Raw genomic sequence first — 22157 nt, 5'->3', positions numbered from 1 at the left:
GATAACACATGTTCGCCTCGCCCAAGTTTTACCAGGCACGAGTCCCTCTTTGTGGTTAGCTAAAGCAGAAATATGCGCTAAAATCGCAAATATACCAAGTGGTACCATCACGACGAACATTGGACTGATATCGTTTATTCTTGAAATGATTTGTCTTAAATCAGCACTAGCCGCCACGTGTCCCTAAAATTGTCTAGGTGGATACAAAACTTATCTCACTGCAAGTTCGATATGTTGTAGTGGAGGCTTTGCTTTAAGTTTATATCACGATTTTTAGTGTTAGATTGAAAAATATTGATCCAGTACAAAGTCAAATGATATCTTTCAAAGTATCTAGTGTCATTTTATTTTTTATATATCTTATGAAGGGTTTTGACAATCAGCAATTTTATTTTTGTGTTTTATTTTCGCGATCTTTAGTCTCAATTCCTCACGCATTAAAATCACAGAATTTTAGCGACCCGTGCATAAGTCGGTATTCAGGCAAAGTTTTATATAACTTACAACAACGCGATAAATAGTAAAACGATGGACAGATAAAATATTTTTTCTGCTAACTTCCGTAAATGCCAAAAAGGTCGTTAAATAAATACTTAGGATCATTGTTCTGACGACGAGTGCCCACGGATGAAGGGGACACTCAGTCTTTTACAGTGCAATCACACTGTAATGTCATCACTACCTGAACAACGTGACACCACACCCGTATACATTATACTGGCAGAGGTCTGACCCGGGAACGGAAATCGACTAAGATATCATGAACATGTTCTTACCCGGTTAAGATATTGTGAACATGTTCTTACCCGGTTAAGATATCGTGAACATGTTCTTACCCGGTTAAGATATCGTGAACATGTTCTTACCCGGTTAAGAAATCGTGAACATGTTCTTACCCGGTTAAGATATCGTGAACATGTTCTTACCCGGTTAAGATATCATGAACATGTTCTTACCCGGTTAAGATATCATGAACATGTTCTTACCCGGTTAAGATATCATGAACATGTTCTTACCCGATTAAGATATCATGAACATGTTCTTACCCGGTTAAGATATCATGAACATGTTCTTACCCGGTTAAGATATTACGAACATGTTCTTACCTGAATAAGATATCATGAACATGTTCTTACCTGAATAAGATATCATGAACATGTTCTTACCTGAATAAGATATCGTGAACATGTTCTTACCCGATTAAGATATCATGAACATGTTCTTACCCGGTTAAGATATCATGAACATGTTCTTACCCGATTAAGATATCATGGACATGTTCTTACCTGAATAAGATATCGTGAACATGTTCTTACCCGGTTAAGATATCATGAACATGTTCTTACCCGGTTAAGATATCATGAACATGTTCTTACCCGGTTAAGATATCATGAACATGTTCTTACCCGATTAAGATATCATGAACATGTTCTTACCCGATTAAGATATCGAATAAGATATCATGAACATGTTCTTACCCGATTAAGATATCATGGACATGTTCTTACCTGAATAAGATATCGTGAACATGTTCTTACCCGATTAAGATATCATGAACATGTTCTTACCCGGTTAAGATATCGTGAACATGTTCTTACCTGAATAAGATATCGTGAACATGTTCTTACCTGATTAAGATATCATGAACATGTTCTTACCTGATTAAGATATCGTGAACATGTTCTTACCTGAATAAGATATCGTGAACATGTTCTTACCCGATTAAGATATCATGAACATGTTCTTACCCGGTTAAGATATCATGAACATGTTCTTACCCGGTTAAGATATCATGAACATGTTCTTACCCGGTTAAGATATCATTGACATGTTCTTACCCGGTTAAGATATTACGAACATGTTCTTACCTGAATAAGATATCATGAACATGTTCTTACCTGAATAAGATATCATGAACATGTTCTTACCCGGTTAAGATATCACGAACATGTTCTTACCTCATCTAGAATTCAAATTGATTTATAATTGTAATACGCGTTACATTATCAAATATTCATAGTCTTCTTTGTTAGGTTTATTTGTTTTCATTTAGACCTCCAGGTGAGCATTCACTGGATTTTTCCTCTACAATTTAATAGAATGAACACACAGATTGAAAGGCTTTGGCTAGGTGCCATGACGACATTATTGTTACAACTATATTTCCTAACACAGCTCCAGTACGATGGTTAGCCTTTTTATCCCTAATTTAAAGCAATCTTAAACATCAGCCCCACTGTGACAATAAGAGGGAAGTCCCCACACACTGTTGCTTACCGATCGAATCCATCTTGCTAAAAATACTTGTATTCCAAACAAGAAACTTCGCACAAGTCTGGACATTCCTCTAACAATCGTCCGTACACAGCACTGCACGCGCCGACAAGGTCGTTTAGACTGACCTTGCATAAGAAGCATTTAGTATGTAACGAGATAATGATGGGCATCATCAAAGTGGGAGCGACACACAAGACTTCGGCTTAATGTAAGTGAGTTTTTCCATGAGTCGCGAAACTGTATCACTATAACAATCTTATTTGTTACTATCAGTGTTGACAGTAGGTAGTCTTGTAGCCTTGCTCCACTGTCATGTATTCTTTGTAAACGAACAACCGAGAGAAACATGTTCAGGGGAGACAACTCTGTAGCCATGTTTTATGTAGCTTTATTAACAACCCAAGAGAACGGGATTTTGTGGGCGACATTTCCGGGTAAATCAATAATAAACGTTTTGCAACTATGACATCTGTGAAGTAATTGCTGTACATAACGTCATTACAACAGCGACAAAACCTACGAGGTGACGTATTTATCATTTTACATGTCATATTACCTTTGCAGAATTTGCAATAAATAACTACTTTGTACAGAAATAACTTTTAACCAAGCTCATGTTTTACTCTCTAAACCAAAAATGTACCTTTCTGACGTGTTCTATACACCCACGTGCCTCCATTTCATGTACACTAAAGCCATCACGGAATGTACGTGTATGAGGAGTCGGATATACGTCGCATGTGACAGCCGTTTTGTTGGCGATGTGTACGAGTGATGTAGACAGAATAAAAAAATATAACAATAAGAACAGAAATATGTATTAAGGCGTAACTTAGATTTTCTGAAACATACAGTCCGAACATCGTTACGTGTAAGATGTTTTCATGTCACAGTGTCAAACGTTTGTTTAAAATTTAGCGTGATTTGAAAATATATTTTCCATTTAGCAGGAAAAATAGACGTTTTAAAGACAGTGCGACAGGTTGCAAAAAGTTAAGTAAGTAAGTATTCATCAACTCTCTGTTTCGTCGATTTACATGTTCCAACTAAGCACGCATTCAATGACAAAACGGCATGGAAGTTATTGACGCTGGCATTGTAACGAAAGGTCAAAAGGTCATAAAACGGAAAGTTCATAATATCAAAGACATGAACAGAGAGAGAAGTAGACGGAGGGGTGATATATATGATGACACACGTGCAATTATCATAGGTACAAGTATACGGGAGAGAAAAATGACGATTATATTTCCAGCTGGTTACCTTGGTAACAGTCTAGTAAAGTATGTTTCGGTAGTTGGAGAAGAAGGCTAAACAGACATCAGTCGTCGCTCTTTTACCGAAAACAACACAAAAATAATTAACAAACATTGATATTATTCCAAGTCAAGCATTATATTTGTAGGCACGTGCTTGTTCTCCTTGTAGTAATCAAAACGATCTCATCCTACCTGTAGCCCACGTGTCTGTAATGATCCTATACATAGTAAGATATACCCATTTTAATATGTGAGGGATTAGGAACTCCTGATTGATATATATATAAAACCACTGGTATTTTAGCACTAATTGGGTGTTCGTGTGAATGTGGGGTTGGACATGTATAAACTGAATAAACTGCGAAGATAGTACCTTCCGGTTTTTAAGGGGGGGTGGGGGGTGGGGATGTACAAATATTCCAAGATAAATACCTAAGTTAACCAATAATTTATTCGACATTTTTCGATTTGTAACACATTATTCGTTCAGAATTTATTACGCTGCTCAACCAAGCAATCAAAAGCAATCTCCCGAACAATGACGCCTGTTTTACACCAGCCATCAACACAAATCAACATATACGTTTGATTAACTGAAAAATGTTAGTTTACAAAGAAAGGAATAACTTAATGCCCAAGAACATGACTTTTGGATTGGATGATACCAGTCTACATGTGTTACTAAGACTGACATGAAACTCTCAGACAAACTCAGCCATTTCCAGTGTGGAATCGTTCTTTAGTCTATATGATATCAAAGAGTTGAAGAAAACAAGATGCAAAATATGGTTCTGAATTTTGACACTGGATATTCATACTACTGTACATCTAACCAGTCTTGCTTATAGCGATTAAACCCGTTAAAATACCAAGTTGTAAAGTTTAAAAGTTTCAAAGGAACTGATTTTATGGGATCCGTCATCATTAGCCAGAGAATCATGTTTTCTCCACGGGAGGGGGTAAATTTTACTATAGTACTATAGTATAGAAAAATCATATTTTTAGAAATTATTTGTTTTTTGTCAATTGGAAATAGTTCACACCTGGTTAGAATCATTAGTTTAAGATGACAGTTTTACGAGGTTCACATTTTGACCTCGGCTGACCCCTTGTGGCTGTTGGGCGGGGCCAAAAATAGTCAGATAGACTGAAATTTCAAAAATCTTCTAAAATCCCAGGCATGATAGAACCGAATACTTCTCATGGATGGGAGTGTCTTACGGAGCTATATAGAAATTGTAAATTTCATGGCCCCAGGGTTTGACATTTCCCCTTGTGGAGGAGTAAACTTTACTATATTTCATAGAGGAAAATTACGTTTTTTAAGCATAATTTGTTTATTTTCTTTTTAAAAAAGTTCAAACTTGGTTACATTTTTTGTTAGTATAGTATAAGCTGACAGTTTGATGAGATTCATATGTTGGCCTTGACTGACCCCCGGGGCTGATTAGTGGGGCCAAAAATGGGTCAAATTGACTGAAATTTCAAAAAATGTTCTACTGTTCCTGGACGGAAGATTTATATAGGAAAATTCAAATCTTGAGTGTAATTTCTTTTAATTCGAACTTGGTTAGAAGCCTTAGCATGAGACAACAGTATATGTATACACAAATTACATTTGCATTATATGTACAATATAGTTAAAGTTATATTACTTTTTTGAAGAAAATCGTTTTTATGACATGTTGCAAGAAACATTTTGACTCAGGTGACCGTTAAAACAATTGAACCTCTTGTTTAAAAATATTTTTCCAATGATGTATAAAGAAATAACAAAACATACTATAGAATCAGTATCTTTTATCAAACGAACTTAACACAAACTAATCTATGTATACCGAGACGAACAGATGTTTTAGTCAAACAGTGACCTTGACCTTAAAATGACTTATTTTCGTTACATATATGTATGTATGCTTCATCTGTGGAAAGATGAACCTATAGAATAAAATGGCGTGTAAAAGCTAGTCAAATGTCACCAGTCAGACAGACGTACTTCGTGAACTTAAACTGATCAAAATTCCGTTTTAAGTTTCAACGTACGTGCAAACGATCAGTTTTCCACGGGATCGTAGGTGTTCACACGCGTGTAGGAATGTGCACTGGCAATGTCGCGCTCCCTTTACCAGCTTACTGATTTTAAATGAACTCTTTTTGTATAACACCGGTATACGTGAGGTTACAAGCACGAACGACTCCAAAATATTGAAATATATATGAACTGGTTAAAATTATCTTCAGAAAAAAAAATCTTCATACCTTGAAAATGAAACCGTCCAAAGACACAGTTAACACTAATTACCGTAACACATATTAACGATGGACAGAACCCAAAAACACAGATACATGAAAATATTATTACTCGGGGGGAGGGGGGAACACATGAGCTTGCCTCGTTGGCTCTGAAGTATAGTCAGGCGGAACATTAAACGAAGCATGGTGTCCTGGTTGTCTGGGCTTGGACCTGTGCCCCATCATCTATAGGTTTTGTTTTTAACCGAAAAATATGAAAAGGCACAAAGCCACTAATAAGACATGTGGGAAACATTTGCCGACATATCACCGGTACATCTCGCTATCATTGACTCTGTTTAACTTTCTACCAAGTTCGAATCCTGATGTTGAACACCATACTGAATCAATTTGATTCCATACGTTATACGTTAACCGTCCTCACATCGTATGGTATCAATCATTTTCCCAGACTCAAAGTGTGGCTCCAGAATTAAAATTACTGAATAAAAAAATATTTCACAAGCTGAGAGACCTCCCTAACCTTCTTCTGACAAAAACATTTTACAAACTATATATTTATTAATTATCAAGTTTTATGAACACCGACTTTACTAACTAATAAACATGAACACGTACAGAGAAGCACTGATTTCGAAAGCCCCAAACTTCCTAGCCATAGCTATTTCGATGGAAACGTAAACAAAAACAAATTATTATACAACACATTCGTGACCGTAGTAACAACTTTTAAGCCTGCAAACAACGATCTAATGAACTTAAAAAAAAACAAATGTATTACATTCTTAAAGGTTATCAAAATTGTCATTTCCCGAGAATATACCTACATAAAGCGTGTGTGATCTCTAGCTCATTTAGTATTTAACACATAAAACATTTCTTAATGACGCATCCTATACGTATAGATAGAGAAAGGCTTTGTTGTTGACGAAATGCGCGTGTGTTTGATTACTTTAACACGTGCGGTGTGAGAGTTCCTGTTGCGATAGAAACAGAAGGTAGAGAGTGAATATCCAGGAGGTAATACACCGACTTCCACCATGTTTACACAAGTCTGTAATGTTAACAAACTAAAACACGGTAAGTTCTAGTTTAAAATACAATCATTGTCAAGGCTCTACGCTTGTATTTTAGCAAACTTTGCAAATATGTCTTCCGGTGTATTTATAAGATGTACATCGGGTAACTTACAAACGTATCGCAGATATGGTCAAAATACGACCGATGGTCAGAGACTTAATAGCCCTTTTATAACATTTAATTCTTTTTAAACACGATTCAGTAAGACCATATATGATACATGTGTAGAACCCGGAAACCCTAAAACACACGGGTGCCCTTGTCCTTCTTACAGGCCATAATTTTACTCCCAACAATGGCTGTAATGGTTTCCCTAAATGAACATGCACGATTTCAGCATGTGACTATATTCTAAGTAATATATATTCGGGCGAATCTTGTCATAAAAGAAAGTATAGTACCAAATACAAGTCACAGTATTTTTTCGTTAACTTCCTGATCCGGTGACAAGAAACGAACAGCTGATATCACGTGACGACCACATGATATTAACAAATACGATGAAACAGCCACCGGACTTGTCGTCTGCTCACCACGTTATCAGTTTCAATCAGACTTTTTAATGGCTCTTGCGGTTCAGGATGCCATGTAATTCCCGCTACCTTTTTCATCGGTCAGGTACTTTTTATTTGTTTATTTTGAAAGCCCTGACGTCTTAACTTGTTTATCTTGGTGAGTTTCAGTGAATTCTATTTGCGTTTTAAGCATATCTGAGAATGTGGTTCGTGTTTAGAGATTAACACGGTATCGCCATGGCATGGCGCTGATACGACTACTCAAATGTCGGAATATACCGGGACCTGTTGTTTATAGTCAGAGTATCAAGCCTTGCCTCGAAGAAGAAAATTCGGGAATACTTTTTTCTCCTTAGTTATTGTTTTAATGTATATCTAATTCTCTGTAACAATTTTTTTTCTGATGCGATTCCAACGATTACTCAACCAGTTATATAAACTTTCTGTTAAGTTCGGGGGTGTACATGGTGTATCGAGACATATTCACAGTACAAATTACAAAGACAAATCATTACACTGACAGTTGACTGGAAACCTTTATCTACAAAGTCTGTCCTACACTGTCCGTTCGGAAGGGGAAGCGATATCTATCGACAATGTCTGTCCTACACTGTCCGTTTGGAAGGGGAAGCGATATCTATCGACAATGTCTGTCCTTCACTGTCCGTTTGGAAGGGGAAGCGATATCTATCGACAATGTCTGTCCTACACTGTCCGTTTGGAAGGGGAAGCGATATCTATCGACAATGTCTGTCCTACACTGTCCGTTTGGAAGGGGAAGCGATATCTATCGACAATGTCTGTCCTACACTGTCCGTTTGGAAGGGGAAGTGATATGTACAAATTCCATTGTTGGACACATTTGTACGCTTACAACTTTATATACATTTTGTACATAAATTAGCAAAAACTTAATTTATCTTTTGTCTCACAATATCAATCTTTACACTCAAATTATTAATCTCCCGTTAAATTACTACATTTGCACTCTACACATTCACAAAAAACACATATATACACGAACATTTCACATCCATATACTTATATCACACATCAATATACAAACATGACGCATCCATACACTCACATGACATATCTATATACTCACGTGACACATTCACACAATCACATGACACATCCACAATCACATGGCATATGCACACTCACATGACATACCCATACGCTAACATAATACAGCCATATACTCACTTGACACATCCCCACACTCACATAACACATCCACACATCATATGACACATCCACACTTACATAACACATCCATACAGTCACGTGACATTTCAACACGTCCACATGATACATCCATACAATAACATTACCTCTCTATAACTTTATATTACACATCTATAACACCGTAGCATGACACATTTTGCTGGTGTCTAATATTTTGTTCCAGTACGTATGATATCGATAGACTTGGGTTATATATTGCTAACGTAAAACATGCAGTGTAATTTATACCAGTGTTGACGTAACGGTCGTGTTAGAGAGACGGGTTCTGTCTGATCCCTGGGGTCGTATTGCAGCTTACCCCAGGGTCATTTGATAGATATAGGACCCAGCTGGTTCTATGTAAAAACAGGTAAATGGTGTACTTACCGAGCCATGACTGCGGCTGCTGGAGATGCTACCGTACCCTCGATCGTATGATGACGGCTGAAAAATCAAGGTTAGAACGGTATAATCACGGTTATAACACACAGATAGTCGTCCTCGGCTCTCTCCTCTCACGAATAAATACAAACTACTGCAAACTCTGGCAGGACACTGGAAAGAAAACTGACGTTCCTCTGTAATTAATTAAATAAGACAATATACATGTACCCACGTACCTACACATAGCCGACAAGCGTTAGTCAGACCAAGAACATTCAGAGAGAAAGCTGGCAGGGGTTCTAATTGATCACGTGACCTAGATGTATAGGTAGAAAGGTGTGCTGATGTTTGGCACCGACACTGATGTGATCAACTCCCTCTCTCGTCACTTTCTCTCACTCTGAGATGGAGGGAGAAAAAGAGATGGGTTGGAGGGGTTTGCTTGTATCAATCCATCAATCTTCCTTGATACTGACGGGGTTTGAACATGTGGTTAGGCCCTATCTGTCGGCATCTACTTCTACAACTGTAGGTAGAATGACCTTTGGTTGTTCGGTAGTAACCTTTTGTCAGTTTGGTCACTTCCGGCCAATTATTGGATAAAATTGATGGTAGATTTATAGAAAATGGACATATTTGAAATATTGCCAAGTTTTCGAGGGAAAATCACTCATGTCTTTATCAATGTATGCTCCGTGACGTGCATGGCTTCATTTCGTAAGCAATGTACTGAAACAAGCTAACAAGCGTCTAGAAGTTAACTGGGCCTTTATTCGTAAATGATCTGTAGAATGTTCTGTATGAGGTAAACATGAGACAATACTGACTCGATCCGTAAATGATCTGTAGAATGTTCTGTAGGAGGTAAACATGAGACAATACTGACTTGATCCGTAAATGATCTGTAGAATGTTCTGTAGGAGGTAAACATGAGACAATACTGACTTGATCCGTAAATGATCTGTAGAATATTCTATAGGAGGTAAACATGAGACAATACTGACTTGATCCGTAAATGATCTGTAGAATGTTCTATAGGAGGTAAATATGAGACAATACTGACTTGATCTGTGAATGATCTGTAGAATATTCTATAGGAGTTTAACATGAGACAATACTGACTTGATCCGTAAATGATCTGTAGAATGTTCTATAGGAGGTAAACATGAGACAATACTGACTTGATCTGTGAATGATCTGTAGAATATTCTATAACATGAGACAATACATGACAATTGGGGTAAACATGAGAAATGATCTGTAGAATGTTCTATAGGAGGTAAACATGACTTGGGGTAAACATGAGACAGTACTGGCTTGAGGTAAACATGAGACGATACTGACTTGGTCCGTAAATGATCTGTAGAATGTTTTATAGGGGTAAACATGAGACGATACTGACTCCATCTGTAAATGATCTGGAAATGTTCTTTCGGGGGTAAACATGAGACAATAATAACTTGATCCGTAAATGATCTGTAGAATGTTCTTTAGGGGGTAACCATGAGACAATACTGACTTGATCCGTGAATTAGAAAATAGCTTTGTCTCCTTCGTGCACACATCTGTGCGGTTGACCGTTGGTCATTGTTGTCCGTGACAATGAATACCTATATGACATATGTTGACTGCGGGCATGAGAGGAGTCAAGGACAGGATGGATGACCAGGTTGCTAACGAACGATTAAGATGGTATTACCTTTCAAAATAGATATTGAGTACCACGGAACTTAAATCATTCGCTTACTGAATTTGTACATTTGTGTGTATTCAAGTGCTTGCAGCGAACTACGACTGTGCTAAATTTACTGTTTCTGTAGATTGTTTTCAATTGCTCAAAAGCTGATGTATGTTTATATAAAACAGAGCAAGCGACCGTATATGATCATGTAAATTGACACCTGTGTTCACTTGATACGAATTCGGGTTCAAAATGCAGGTCCTGTTAAAACGTGAGCGTGACTAGAGTCACTTACAGGTTTTATAAGTGATTATTCTGGGCAAGAATCTGACAAGAAACTCATTAATATTGCTTCGCATAATTTGATAGTCCCTTCTGGTTTTATTATGGACAGTTTGGAATCCACATCGAATATATACAGAATTATCCTTGAGGTAATCAGACGATTTAAAAAGTCCGGCGTAACATCAATTAACCAAAACGTTTTCTTGATCTATAGGAATGCCGACTTCAAAGACATACGATTTCACCCTAGACATTGTTAATTGAGACAAACGACCTCGGTGCCGACTGATGAAATAAAACATTATAACAAACTTGTTTACTTCTTGTTGTTAACTCAAACTGTTTTTGATACAATCGTGTTTATATTTATAGAAATGGCGTCGGAGTTGGCTAGAGAGAAATCTCTATGATATAAGTTTTCTATAGAGTTTCCGGAACGTTTGCATGTACTCGTTCTTTTACCATCTAAAATAGTGAATATTTAAGTATGAAATAGAAGAGAGAAAGGGACCATGCTGACCAATCAAATGACACAACATACAAAGCAATTCATGCGATACTTATATTACGAAGATCTATTTCACTGTTTATCTTCAGTTTATTCAATAAAAATAAACAATATCAAAAACCGGCAGTGAGAGAAAGTCCACTGATCGCTATAACTGGTAAATTCAACACGTCTACCATATTGGAAATATATAAACTTCTATAATACATAGTTTATGATAAAGTTTCTTACCAAAATGTTCACTTTGATAAACACATGTAGATTAACGACTCAACACTACACAGGACTTTGAAATTTTAAAACTCTTCTTCGTTTGGAACAGAATTAAACGTTACGTGCCATTGCTTTGAACAATGTTTGGGGAACTAAGTGAACACTCAGTCAGCATAAAAGCTCGTTTCACCGCTAGAAAAAACACCGTCATTTTCAGTTAAATCATGCATATAAACCGGCATTACTTCCGGTAGGAATCACTGTGATATCAGTTTCGTATGACTGTGAATTTGTTTTTTGTATCTTAAAGATTCATCAAGTGCAGTGATTAAATATCGGGCTGTGGTCCATAGAAAATAAAAGTAAAATAACATTTTCAGGGGTAATTTAGGAACTGTGCTTTAGATATTGGTATCTTAAGTTCGCAACACAATCGAATGCTATACAATACAACATATCATCCATCAATACATATATATATGCCACGGCCACACGGACGGCTGGGTTTCCCTAAGGTCTGGGTTGCCCCAAACGGCCACCGATCAAGATGAACATTTAGATATGTAAAGTACACATGCAGTCTAACCAAGCAAATACTATTAATGTTTATATCATCATTTAGACCAAATGAAACGAGATCAGGTCGTGTCCCCTACAGATGTTATACAATGTTTAAAGCATCAACGTACTTCCGGTTTCGCAAATGATCTATATACAATATGTATTGTGAGACTAACATCGAGTATCCACTGTGCAGGCGGGTAAAGACAAACGGCTACATCCAATTTTTGTAACCGATTCATCAAAGTGTTTTTTTCCTCTGAAATTAGCAACACATTACTTTCGCATGCTGAATTTCCATTACAAAGATGGCGGCCTGCCAGACCAATCTTGCATCCCATAATAGTGTAAGTGAAATGCACGCGCGCGATTTAATGAAAAACAATCATAATATCAAGTATCACCTTCCGACTGTGATGGAAAACTGGATTGATATATTTCTACAACGAAATTACCATGTACTCTTTCGGTCTAGAACGCATGCGCAGTAACCCACTTTGTTTTACATTTCAAGACAGACATGATACAATTACGTCTTAATCACTGCTAGAATTAATGTCAGACACAGTTACTCTGGTGTGGACTATATTGCAGTAGATTCCCGTTTATCTTCAAAAGTTAACAGTGGTAGAGTTGTCTCCCTTCGGTGTTTTATGCCCCCATAATAGCCCAGCTGGAATGTGTAGTACCATTATAAGTACACCGCCACATGTCGTCTAGTCATGTCATGAATATTACACCACATCGTGTAATTATATAGGCATGTCATTTCTAAACCTGTTGTTACTGACAACTAAAACTTGATCGTTAAGTAAATTATCATCGTTACCATCGCGTTACACTGACACCAACGGCGCATGCGTCTTTGATCTGTTATGTTTCAATTTCTTAATATTTTTCATCAAGAAAATATTTGCATTTTGCCTACTTAATACACAAATTAGACGCGACGCTTGTTTTTTTGATAGGTAAATAGATGATACATCTAATGAATAAGCACCTACTCTCCTAGTTCACTGTACCAGGAGTCAGTTTATAGGCCAGAGATAATCAGCCTGCTGAGTGTTAATAGTTGTTACAGTAATTTGGGGTTCACACACCTTAGAGTACACAACAACAAATGTAGTTCAGTGGATATCACGAAAGCATGGGATATTCCACTTCGGGAATTATAGTGATGTGTCCAGCTAATTAATTATAGTCACATCGCCAATTCATTATAGTCACATCGCCAATTCATAATAGTCAAATCGCCAAATCATTATAGTCACATCGCCAATTCATTATAGTGACAACGCCAATTCATTATAGTGACAACGCCAATTCATTATAGTCACATCGCCAATCGTTATATTGACATCAACAAATCACTGAAGTGACATCACCAATTCATTATTATATCTAAAAATATTGTCAAGATTTGTCGTACAAATATTCAATGATTATAAAGATATTACGCCGTTGTTATAGGAATGTCCTCCGGGCACCTGTCGGTAAGAATGTTTGAGATAGTGAGACGTTATAACTTATTATCATGATATTCAGATTATCTTATTACAATTTAAAAAGTCTATTTTTTCAATTATGTTATGCACGATTCATATTGAATATGATTGGTCCGTTATATTTAAAAGAAAACAGTAAACAGATGTTTACATACGGAGGCTGAAATGTGCCTTCATTCATCATACAATAGCTGTATTTGCACTTTACACAACACATCCAAACCTGTCGGACGAGTTGTTGTCAATATAGTGGTCTGATAAGACAGATTCCACCAATGATAAACAAAATTGTGTTATTATTGGTTATGGTCAACTACTTCTGATCAAGTAAATATTAAAATCGATAAAAAAATATGTTGACAATAGCATAGGAGTATGGTCCCAGAAATGTTTGTTAAACACACATTATTTGACTGCAATGCAAGCGGATGAATTACCATGATTTGATAAATGTCATTACCAAAAAATGGTATAGAACCCGTGTTAAGATTACTGACCGGATTTTTCTATTATTAGAATGTTATCTATAAGGACGTGCATTATGTTATTATCAAATTTATGAATCTCACCTAGTGCCTTGGGTACCAAGTGTAGGCCTTCTATACAAAGAAGACTGAACCAGATCAGAGGTAAGATTCCAGTTAGAACTTCATTTATTTATTATTTTCAAAATAGTTAGTTCACGGTGACACGAGCAGTGGAGCTTTAATCAGACATGAATGGACTAAATGAATAGGTCATGCGGAATCGTCCAGCATTTCGAAGACTGGTTGTTGTAAGTGTTACCTGTGGAATTGAAATGTGAGGTGTTCCCGTCCATTGAATGGCATAAATTCAAAGGAGACAGAAACCCACTGCAACATGAATCAATGGCATAACGACGAAGAAGCACCAAGGAACGGACGAAAGACAGCAGCAGACACGTAGTATTTAAAAACCGAACACTAAGGGATAGACAGATAGCAATCAGATGTTATCGAACACGAAGGGACAGACAAAGATCAGATATGACATAGGAAGAAACAATGATCTATTAAATTCGAAGGACAAACTCATTTCCAAGAACGAAGTACGACAAAGAAGCACATGATCACTCATTACAGATGATGATGTTGGTCAATGGTTAGATAAACTAAACTACATTGGACTTTCCAGCCAATCAGGTGTCAGTGCATCACAATACAAGCTGTACAATAGAAGAATGTTACCATGGTTTCCAACTCCCGGGAACTTAATTCGAAGTTTCAGCAAAAAAGACCCCTTACGAACGAATGGCCCTGGAAATAAGAGAAGAAATAATATTTATCACAATAAGTGTATAGGGAAATTGAATATTTGTTTTGTCTCATCGGAACAATACACATACGCCCAGGAATCTTTCGTCGAAGACGCTTACTCAGTATTGCGTAATGTAAGCCATGAGTTTACGTTTGGTATGTCCTATAACTACTGAACACGTTTTCACAAATAGTTCCGTCTGACATCACGTAGTGACATCATCGAATAGTTCTCAAACAGCTGTGCGCATTAATATCCGATGCGGTGCGTACTTAGACACTCCGAGAATGCAACAGCAGAACCCCATTGGTCATCAGAATATGCGGATGGATACGAGATAATGCCAAAATGCGTTGTTTGATGTCAGTACTGGTTGTCCGATTAATAAAACATTTCCAGAAGTAGAAAGACGATGTATTTGTGAAAGCAGAAGCAGTTCTGTGTCCATCAACATTGATTTAGTGCCTATTACCCAGAGTGACTTCTGACGAGAGGTGAACGGTAAACAAAACGGGCATGGTCGCGGTCACAAGTAAACACCTCCATAAAGTACGCCGATACAGTGTATACACGGGAGGGCTACAAAACACAGACTTAACCATGTCAATATACACAAATATTACCAAAACAAATCTGTAAAATAATGTATTTAATCAATACAAAAGACTATTAAGACTGGACAATAACGCGAGGTAATCTTCAACATCACTAATTACTCCTAACCGCGTGTAACCAGGTAAAGATGTGTTACTATACACGAGGTTCAGTTAAAATACGTAAAGATGTGTAACTGTACACGAGGTTCAGTTTAAACACGTAAAGATGCGTTACTGTACACGAGGTTCAGTTTAAATACGTAAAGATGTGTTACTGTACACAAGGTTCAGTTTAAACACGTAAAGATGTGTTACTGTACGCAAGGTTCAGTTTAAATAGATAAAGATGTGTTACTGTACACGTTGTTCAGTTTAAATACGTAAATATGTGTTACTGTACACGAGGTTCAGTTAAAATACGTAAAGATGTGTAACTGTACACGAGGTTCAGTTTAAACACGTAAAGATGCGTTACTGTACACGAGGTTCAGTTTAAATACGTAAAGATGCGTTACTGTACACGAGGTTCAGTTTAAATACGTAAAGATGTGTTACTGTACACAAGGTTCAGCTTAAACACGTAAAGATTCGTTACTGTACACGAGGTTCAGTTTAAATAGGTAAAGATGTGTTACTGTACACGTTGTTCAGTTTAAATACGTAAAGATGTGTTACTGTACACGAGGTTCAGTTTAAATACGTAAAGATGTGTTACTGTACACGAGGTTCAGTTAAATACGTAAAGATGTGTTACTGTACACGAGGTTCAGTTTAAATACGTAAAGATGTGTTACTGTACACGGGGTTCAGTTTAAACACGTATAGATGTGTTGCTGTACACGAGGTTCAGTTTAAAAACGTGAAGATGTGTTACTGTACGCGAGGTTCAGTTTAAATACGTAAAGATGTGTTAATGTACACAAGGTTTAGTTTAAATGTACACGAGGTTCAGTTTAAATACGTAAAGATGTGTTCTTGTACACAAAGTTCAGTTTAAATACGCAAAGATGTGTTACTGTACGCGATGGTTGTTTACACAGATTAAAACGCGGTACTCTACGCGTGATTCAGTTTAGAAAGGCTGAAATGCGGTGCTGTACGCTCGATTCATCTTTGAGAAGTCGAGAAGTTTGATCAGACGGAATCTTAGAGTTGATATCGCCATAAATGTTCAAATAACTCGATTAAGGAAAATTATCTCTCCATGTATTCTTTAATGAGTAGAGAAATTAGATGTCTGTTTTCAGCACGGCGCCCTGGTGCTGACTTTATGTTCCGACATATATTTTAAATCAGATAGTGCTCATCTGGAGCGTCTGTGACGTAATAGCGCTACAATCCCTATAGATACACGTGCGCACGTGAAGTGTGATAAGGGATCACAGATACTGAAACCTAAACCCATTTTATAATGGTATTTTAATTTAATTTCTCGCTTCGGTACTTAGAGGAGGTGAAAAGTAAACGGTATGATGGACCGACTTTTATGATATAGGGCTATCCTCTGCTTATCTATTTACTCAAAATATCCACACCACCAACGGCTCTGGTTATCGTTCATGTAAAACCCGGTGTGGGTTAAGTTAGGATACTGTGGAAAAAAGTGTCGAAATTTTGATTATTTGTCTTCAAAATAGCTTTAGTGGCCATATATTATCGAAAATAATCTTCCCTCAAAAAGAAAACTTGACAATTTATAGTGAAGATGATACCATCCAACCTATAGAGATTACTACAAAATATAAACAAGTTTCACGATTCATTGATAAAAGCCCCATTTAACACTTTGTTCTATAAATATCATGTCTTCCCGTGGTGCTACCGACAATGAATAAATAACAGCAAAAAAAAAAAAAAAAAAACGAAAAACGAAAACGAATTTGTCGGTCCAAGATCTGTATGGCTCTATAAAATCTACACGCGTTATCATCTGTAACACTTAACAAAAGAAGGAAAAACAAGAAAATTTGAAAAAAATATATATTGGCCTAACGCAGTGAAAAACCGCTTCCTGGGGGCTATTAAGCATTACTATAGAATATATCTGTTAGTGTTACATTTATTTAGATACTATGGATGGAGTTATCTATTTGGTCATATCGTTTCTCTGAGTCTCACATATTTTAATATCTTGCGATAAAAAAAACTAAAACTAATTAGATTTTGTTGTTGAAATCGAACTTTTTACAATAAAATTACATTTGTACTGCGAATTTATATGGACCAATAACGCATTAAAAGATCAGCAGCTTTGTGCTTATTGGGATAAGTCCTGACAAGCATGTAGGAGTTACTTCCCTTGCCGCGGAAAAACCTACAAGACCTGATTAAATTTTTCTGACATAATTATTTTCATTTTCAATGATTTGCAATATGTTTTATCGAAAATGTAGGATGTAAGTTTATATTGTTTTCATATCGTTGGATTCCCTGTAATCATGAATTATTAACCTCTGGTCAAGTTTGACGATCTTATAATGCTGATAATAAATACCTGATGGTAATGACATTAAAATTACAGCTAAAACAACACTTGTGAAATATGTTGTGATCGCTGAGACAATAAAAATCGGCTGAACTATATGTTTCGTCCCTGCTTTAACCCTGATTTCTAAGTTTCGATTCTGGATTCTGTGTTTTGTCCATGCTTAGACCACGGATTTCTGCATCTGGACGCTGCTTTGACCACGAACCCAATGTCCCTATTTTGAATCCGATTTCTACGTCTCGCCCCTGCTTTGACCCTTAATTCGACGACCCTGCTTTGACCCCGTATTGTACGTCCCGTGACTGCTTAGACCCCGTATTGTACGTCCCGTGACTGCTTAGACCCCGTATTGTACGTTTTGTGCCTGCTTAGACCCCTTATTGTACGTTTTGTGCCCGCTTAGACCCCGTATTGTACGTTTTGTGCCTGCTTAGACCCCGTATTGTACGTCCCGTGCCTGCTTAGACCCTGTATTGTACGTCCCGTGCCTGCTTAGACCCCGTATTGTACGTTTTATTTCTGCTTTGACCCGTATTGTACGTTTTGTGCATGCTTTAACCCCGTATTGTACGTTTTGTGCCTGCTTAGACCCCGTATTGTACGTTTTGTGCCTGCTTAGACCCCGTATTGTACGTTTTATGTCTGCTGTGGCCCCATATTGTACGTTTTGTGCATGCTTTGACCCCGTATTGTACGTCCCGTGCCTGCTTTAACCCCGTATTGTACGTCCCGTGCCTGCTTAGACCCCGTATTGTACGTTCCGTGCCAGCTTTAACCCCGTATTGTACGTCCCGTGCCTGCTTAGACCCCGTATTATACGTCCCGTGCCTGCTTAGACCCCGTATTGTACGTCCCGTGCCTGCTTTAATCACGATTTCTATGTCTCATCCGCTTTCACCATGAATTATATGACTCGCTCTTTGTTTACTCTAAACGTGTGGGGAAAACATAAATTCAGTGTTCAAATGTGTTTCCGTGATACTTTATTTTAGGTGTTAACAAAAATACATGAAATTATTGAAGGATGTCATTAATTAAATTCCCTTTGTTTATTTATTTTAGTTGATCACCTTTTGTATTAGCTGTACAAAAAATTGATTGGTATATAAGAATTCATACACACCACCATTTTGATAAGAAATGATTGAAATTTCTTTTTTTAACAAAAAACAGCACGTGTAAAGCATTTCAATTCTTTATTTTCATCTTTGTCGGTGCCTATGATGGCCTTCACGATGATAACTCTCGTTGATGCATGTCCTGACCTTGACCTCGCGCGTGGCATCTCACCTTGTTTGATACCCTACTACAGGACACGTCAGCTTCACCAACACAATAAGATCTACAGTATTGGAAAAACTGGATGGAACAACTGGATGGAAAGACACGTATATTACCTCTTACTACCACACATCATTAGTATGTCCGTGAATAGTCTAAGAAAAACGTCGAAATTGATTTATTCTAAGATAAAACTCAGCATCAATGTGTTGAACCTACGGTGTTTTGTCTGACACGAACAGAGATAGTGATAAAGTGGGTCGTCTTAGTACTTGTGGTGTATATATCTGACGAATCAAGGCAGGTACTAATTAGATACAGAAAATGGTACCAGCTTGACATAAATGTGTCTGTATGAACACATATGTACCGTAAAATGCTTGTAACCAACCAGGGAATACACACGTATAAACAACACCGTATTCTGGTTAAAAATAACCCTTTTTTACAAGACCACTTATCGTTAACTTGACAAGAAGACTAAGAGCAGAGTGTAATGTTCTCAAATTAATTACCGAGGAAGAGGCAACGAGTACCAACCGGCGAACTTTCGAAACACATACAGGTCATTCAACTGCAGAGGGAAATGATGTATAAACGAAAGAAAATCGAAATATATTTATTTTAGGAAATGAGGAATAGAAAAATAACCTTGTAGCAATATTTCTATAGTTGGTAATTGTTTATCACAAGTCATATACTGGCCGTAGTTTTATATTGTGTATTTTACTGTAAACTGTAACATGACTAGTTAACTGTCTGTAACAAGCATCACGCTGTCCTGTTAATTTAAGACATATATGATACTTTCGGAAACAGACTATAACGTGTATATTCTACCTTTTTCACTGTCTATAACCTGACAATAAACAACATTAACTGTAAACTTCTATAACCTGACAATATACAACATTAACTGTAAACTTCTATAACCTGACAATATACAACATTAACTGTAAACTTCTATAACCTGACAATAAACAACATTAACTGTAAACTTCTATAACCTGACAATATACAACATTAACTGTTAACCTATATAACCTGACAATATACAACATTAACTGTTAACATTAACTGTAAACTTCTATAACCTGACAATATACAACATTAACTGTTAACCTATATAACCTGACAATATACAACATTAACTGTAAACTTCTATAACCTGACAATATACAACATTAACTGTAAACTTCTATAACCTGACAATATACAACATTAACTGTAAACTTCTATAACCTGACAATATACAACATTAACTGTAAAGTTCTATAACCTGACAATATACAACATTAACTGTAAAGTTCTATAACCTGACAGTAAGCAACATTAACTGTAAACTTCTATAACCTGACAATATACAACATTAACTGTTAATTTCTATAACCTGACAATATACAACATTAACTGTTAATTTCTATAACCTGACAATATACAACATTAACTGTTAATTTCTTAACCTGACTATAACCTGACAATATGACAATAAACAACATTAACTGTAAACTTCTATAACCTGACAATATACAACATTAACTGTAAACTTCTATAACCTGACAATATACAACATTAACTGTAAACTTCTATAACCTGACAATATACAACATTAACTGTAAACTTCTATTCTATAACCTGACAATAAACAACATTAACTTTAAACTTCTATAACATGACAATATACAACATTAACTGTAAACTTCTATAACCTGACAATACACAACATTAACTGTAAACTTCTATAACATGACAATATACAACATTAACTGTAAACTTCTATAACCTGACAATATACAACATTAACTGTAAACTTCTATAACCTGACAGTAAGCAACATTAACTGTAAACTTCTACAAACCTCAACGAATTATTACTTATTTATTGTCAAAGTCTTTGCTACCACATTACAACCATCCCATGTCTTCATTAACTCTCAGTATTATACCACATTACAACCATCCCATGTCTTCATTAACTCTCAGTATCCTACCACATTACAACCATCCCATGTCTTCATTAACTCTCAGTATTATACCACATTACAACCATCCCATGTCTTCATTAACTCTCAGTATTATACCACATTACAACCATCCCATGTCTTCATTAACTCTCAGTATCCTACCACATTACAACCATCCCATGTCTTCATTAACTCTCAGTATTATAACACATTACAACCATCCCATGTCTTCATTAACTCTCAGTATTATACCACATTACAACCATCCCATGTCTTCATTAACTCTCAGTATCCTACCACATTACAACCATCCCATGTCTTCATTAACTCTCAGTATTATACCACATTACAACCATCCCATGTCTTCATTAACTCTCAGTATCCTACCACATTACAACCATCCCATGTCTTCATTAACTCTCAGTATTATAACACATTACAACCATCCCATGTCTTCATTAACTCTCAGTATTATAACACATTACAACCATCCCATGTCTTCATTAACTCTCAGTATTATACCACATTACAACCATCCCATGTCTTCATTAACTCTCAGTATTATACCACATTACAACCATCCCATGTCTTCATTAACTCTCAGTATTATAACACATTACAACCATCCCATGTCTTCATTAACTCTCAGTATTATAACACATTACAACCATCCCATGTCTTCATTAACTCTCAGTATTATAACACATTACAACCATCCCATGTCTTCATTAACTCTCAGTATTATAACACATTACAACCATCCCATGTCTTCATTAACTCTCAGTATTATAACACATTAC

The 22157-nt window shown here is 36.5% G+C and overlaps 1 protein-coding gene across 7 annotated transcripts in view; it reads right to left on the bottom strand.

Annotated features, from left to right (window-relative positions):
• LOC132557517 (uncharacterized) overlaps window positions 1-22157 on the bottom strand; it is a 115095-nt gene that overhangs the window by 76825 nt on the left and 16113 nt on the right. For all 7 annotated transcript variants that reach the window (XR_009554515.1, XR_009554514.1, XR_009554513.1 and 4 more), the window contains exon 4: window positions 9002-9058. Coding sequence is in view for 4 of the 7 variants with exons in the window: in XM_060222014.1 (XP_060077997.1) it covers window positions 9002-9058 (57 nt within the window). In the remaining 3 variants the exon portion in view is untranslated. The remainder of the gene's footprint in view (window positions 1-9001; window positions 9059-22157) is intronic.

Source organism: Ylistrum balloti, unplaced genomic scaffold (assembly GCF_031769215.1).
Source record: "Ylistrum balloti isolate Yb309-2 unplaced genomic scaffold, AGI_CSIRO_Ybal_v1 Utg370682, whole genome shotgun sequence".
Taxonomy (NCBI): domain Eukaryota; kingdom Metazoa; phylum Mollusca; class Bivalvia; order Pectinida; family Pectinidae; genus Ylistrum; species Ylistrum balloti.
Note: the sequence above shows the minus strand (reverse complement) of the source record. Positions and strands in the feature narration are given on the sequence as shown.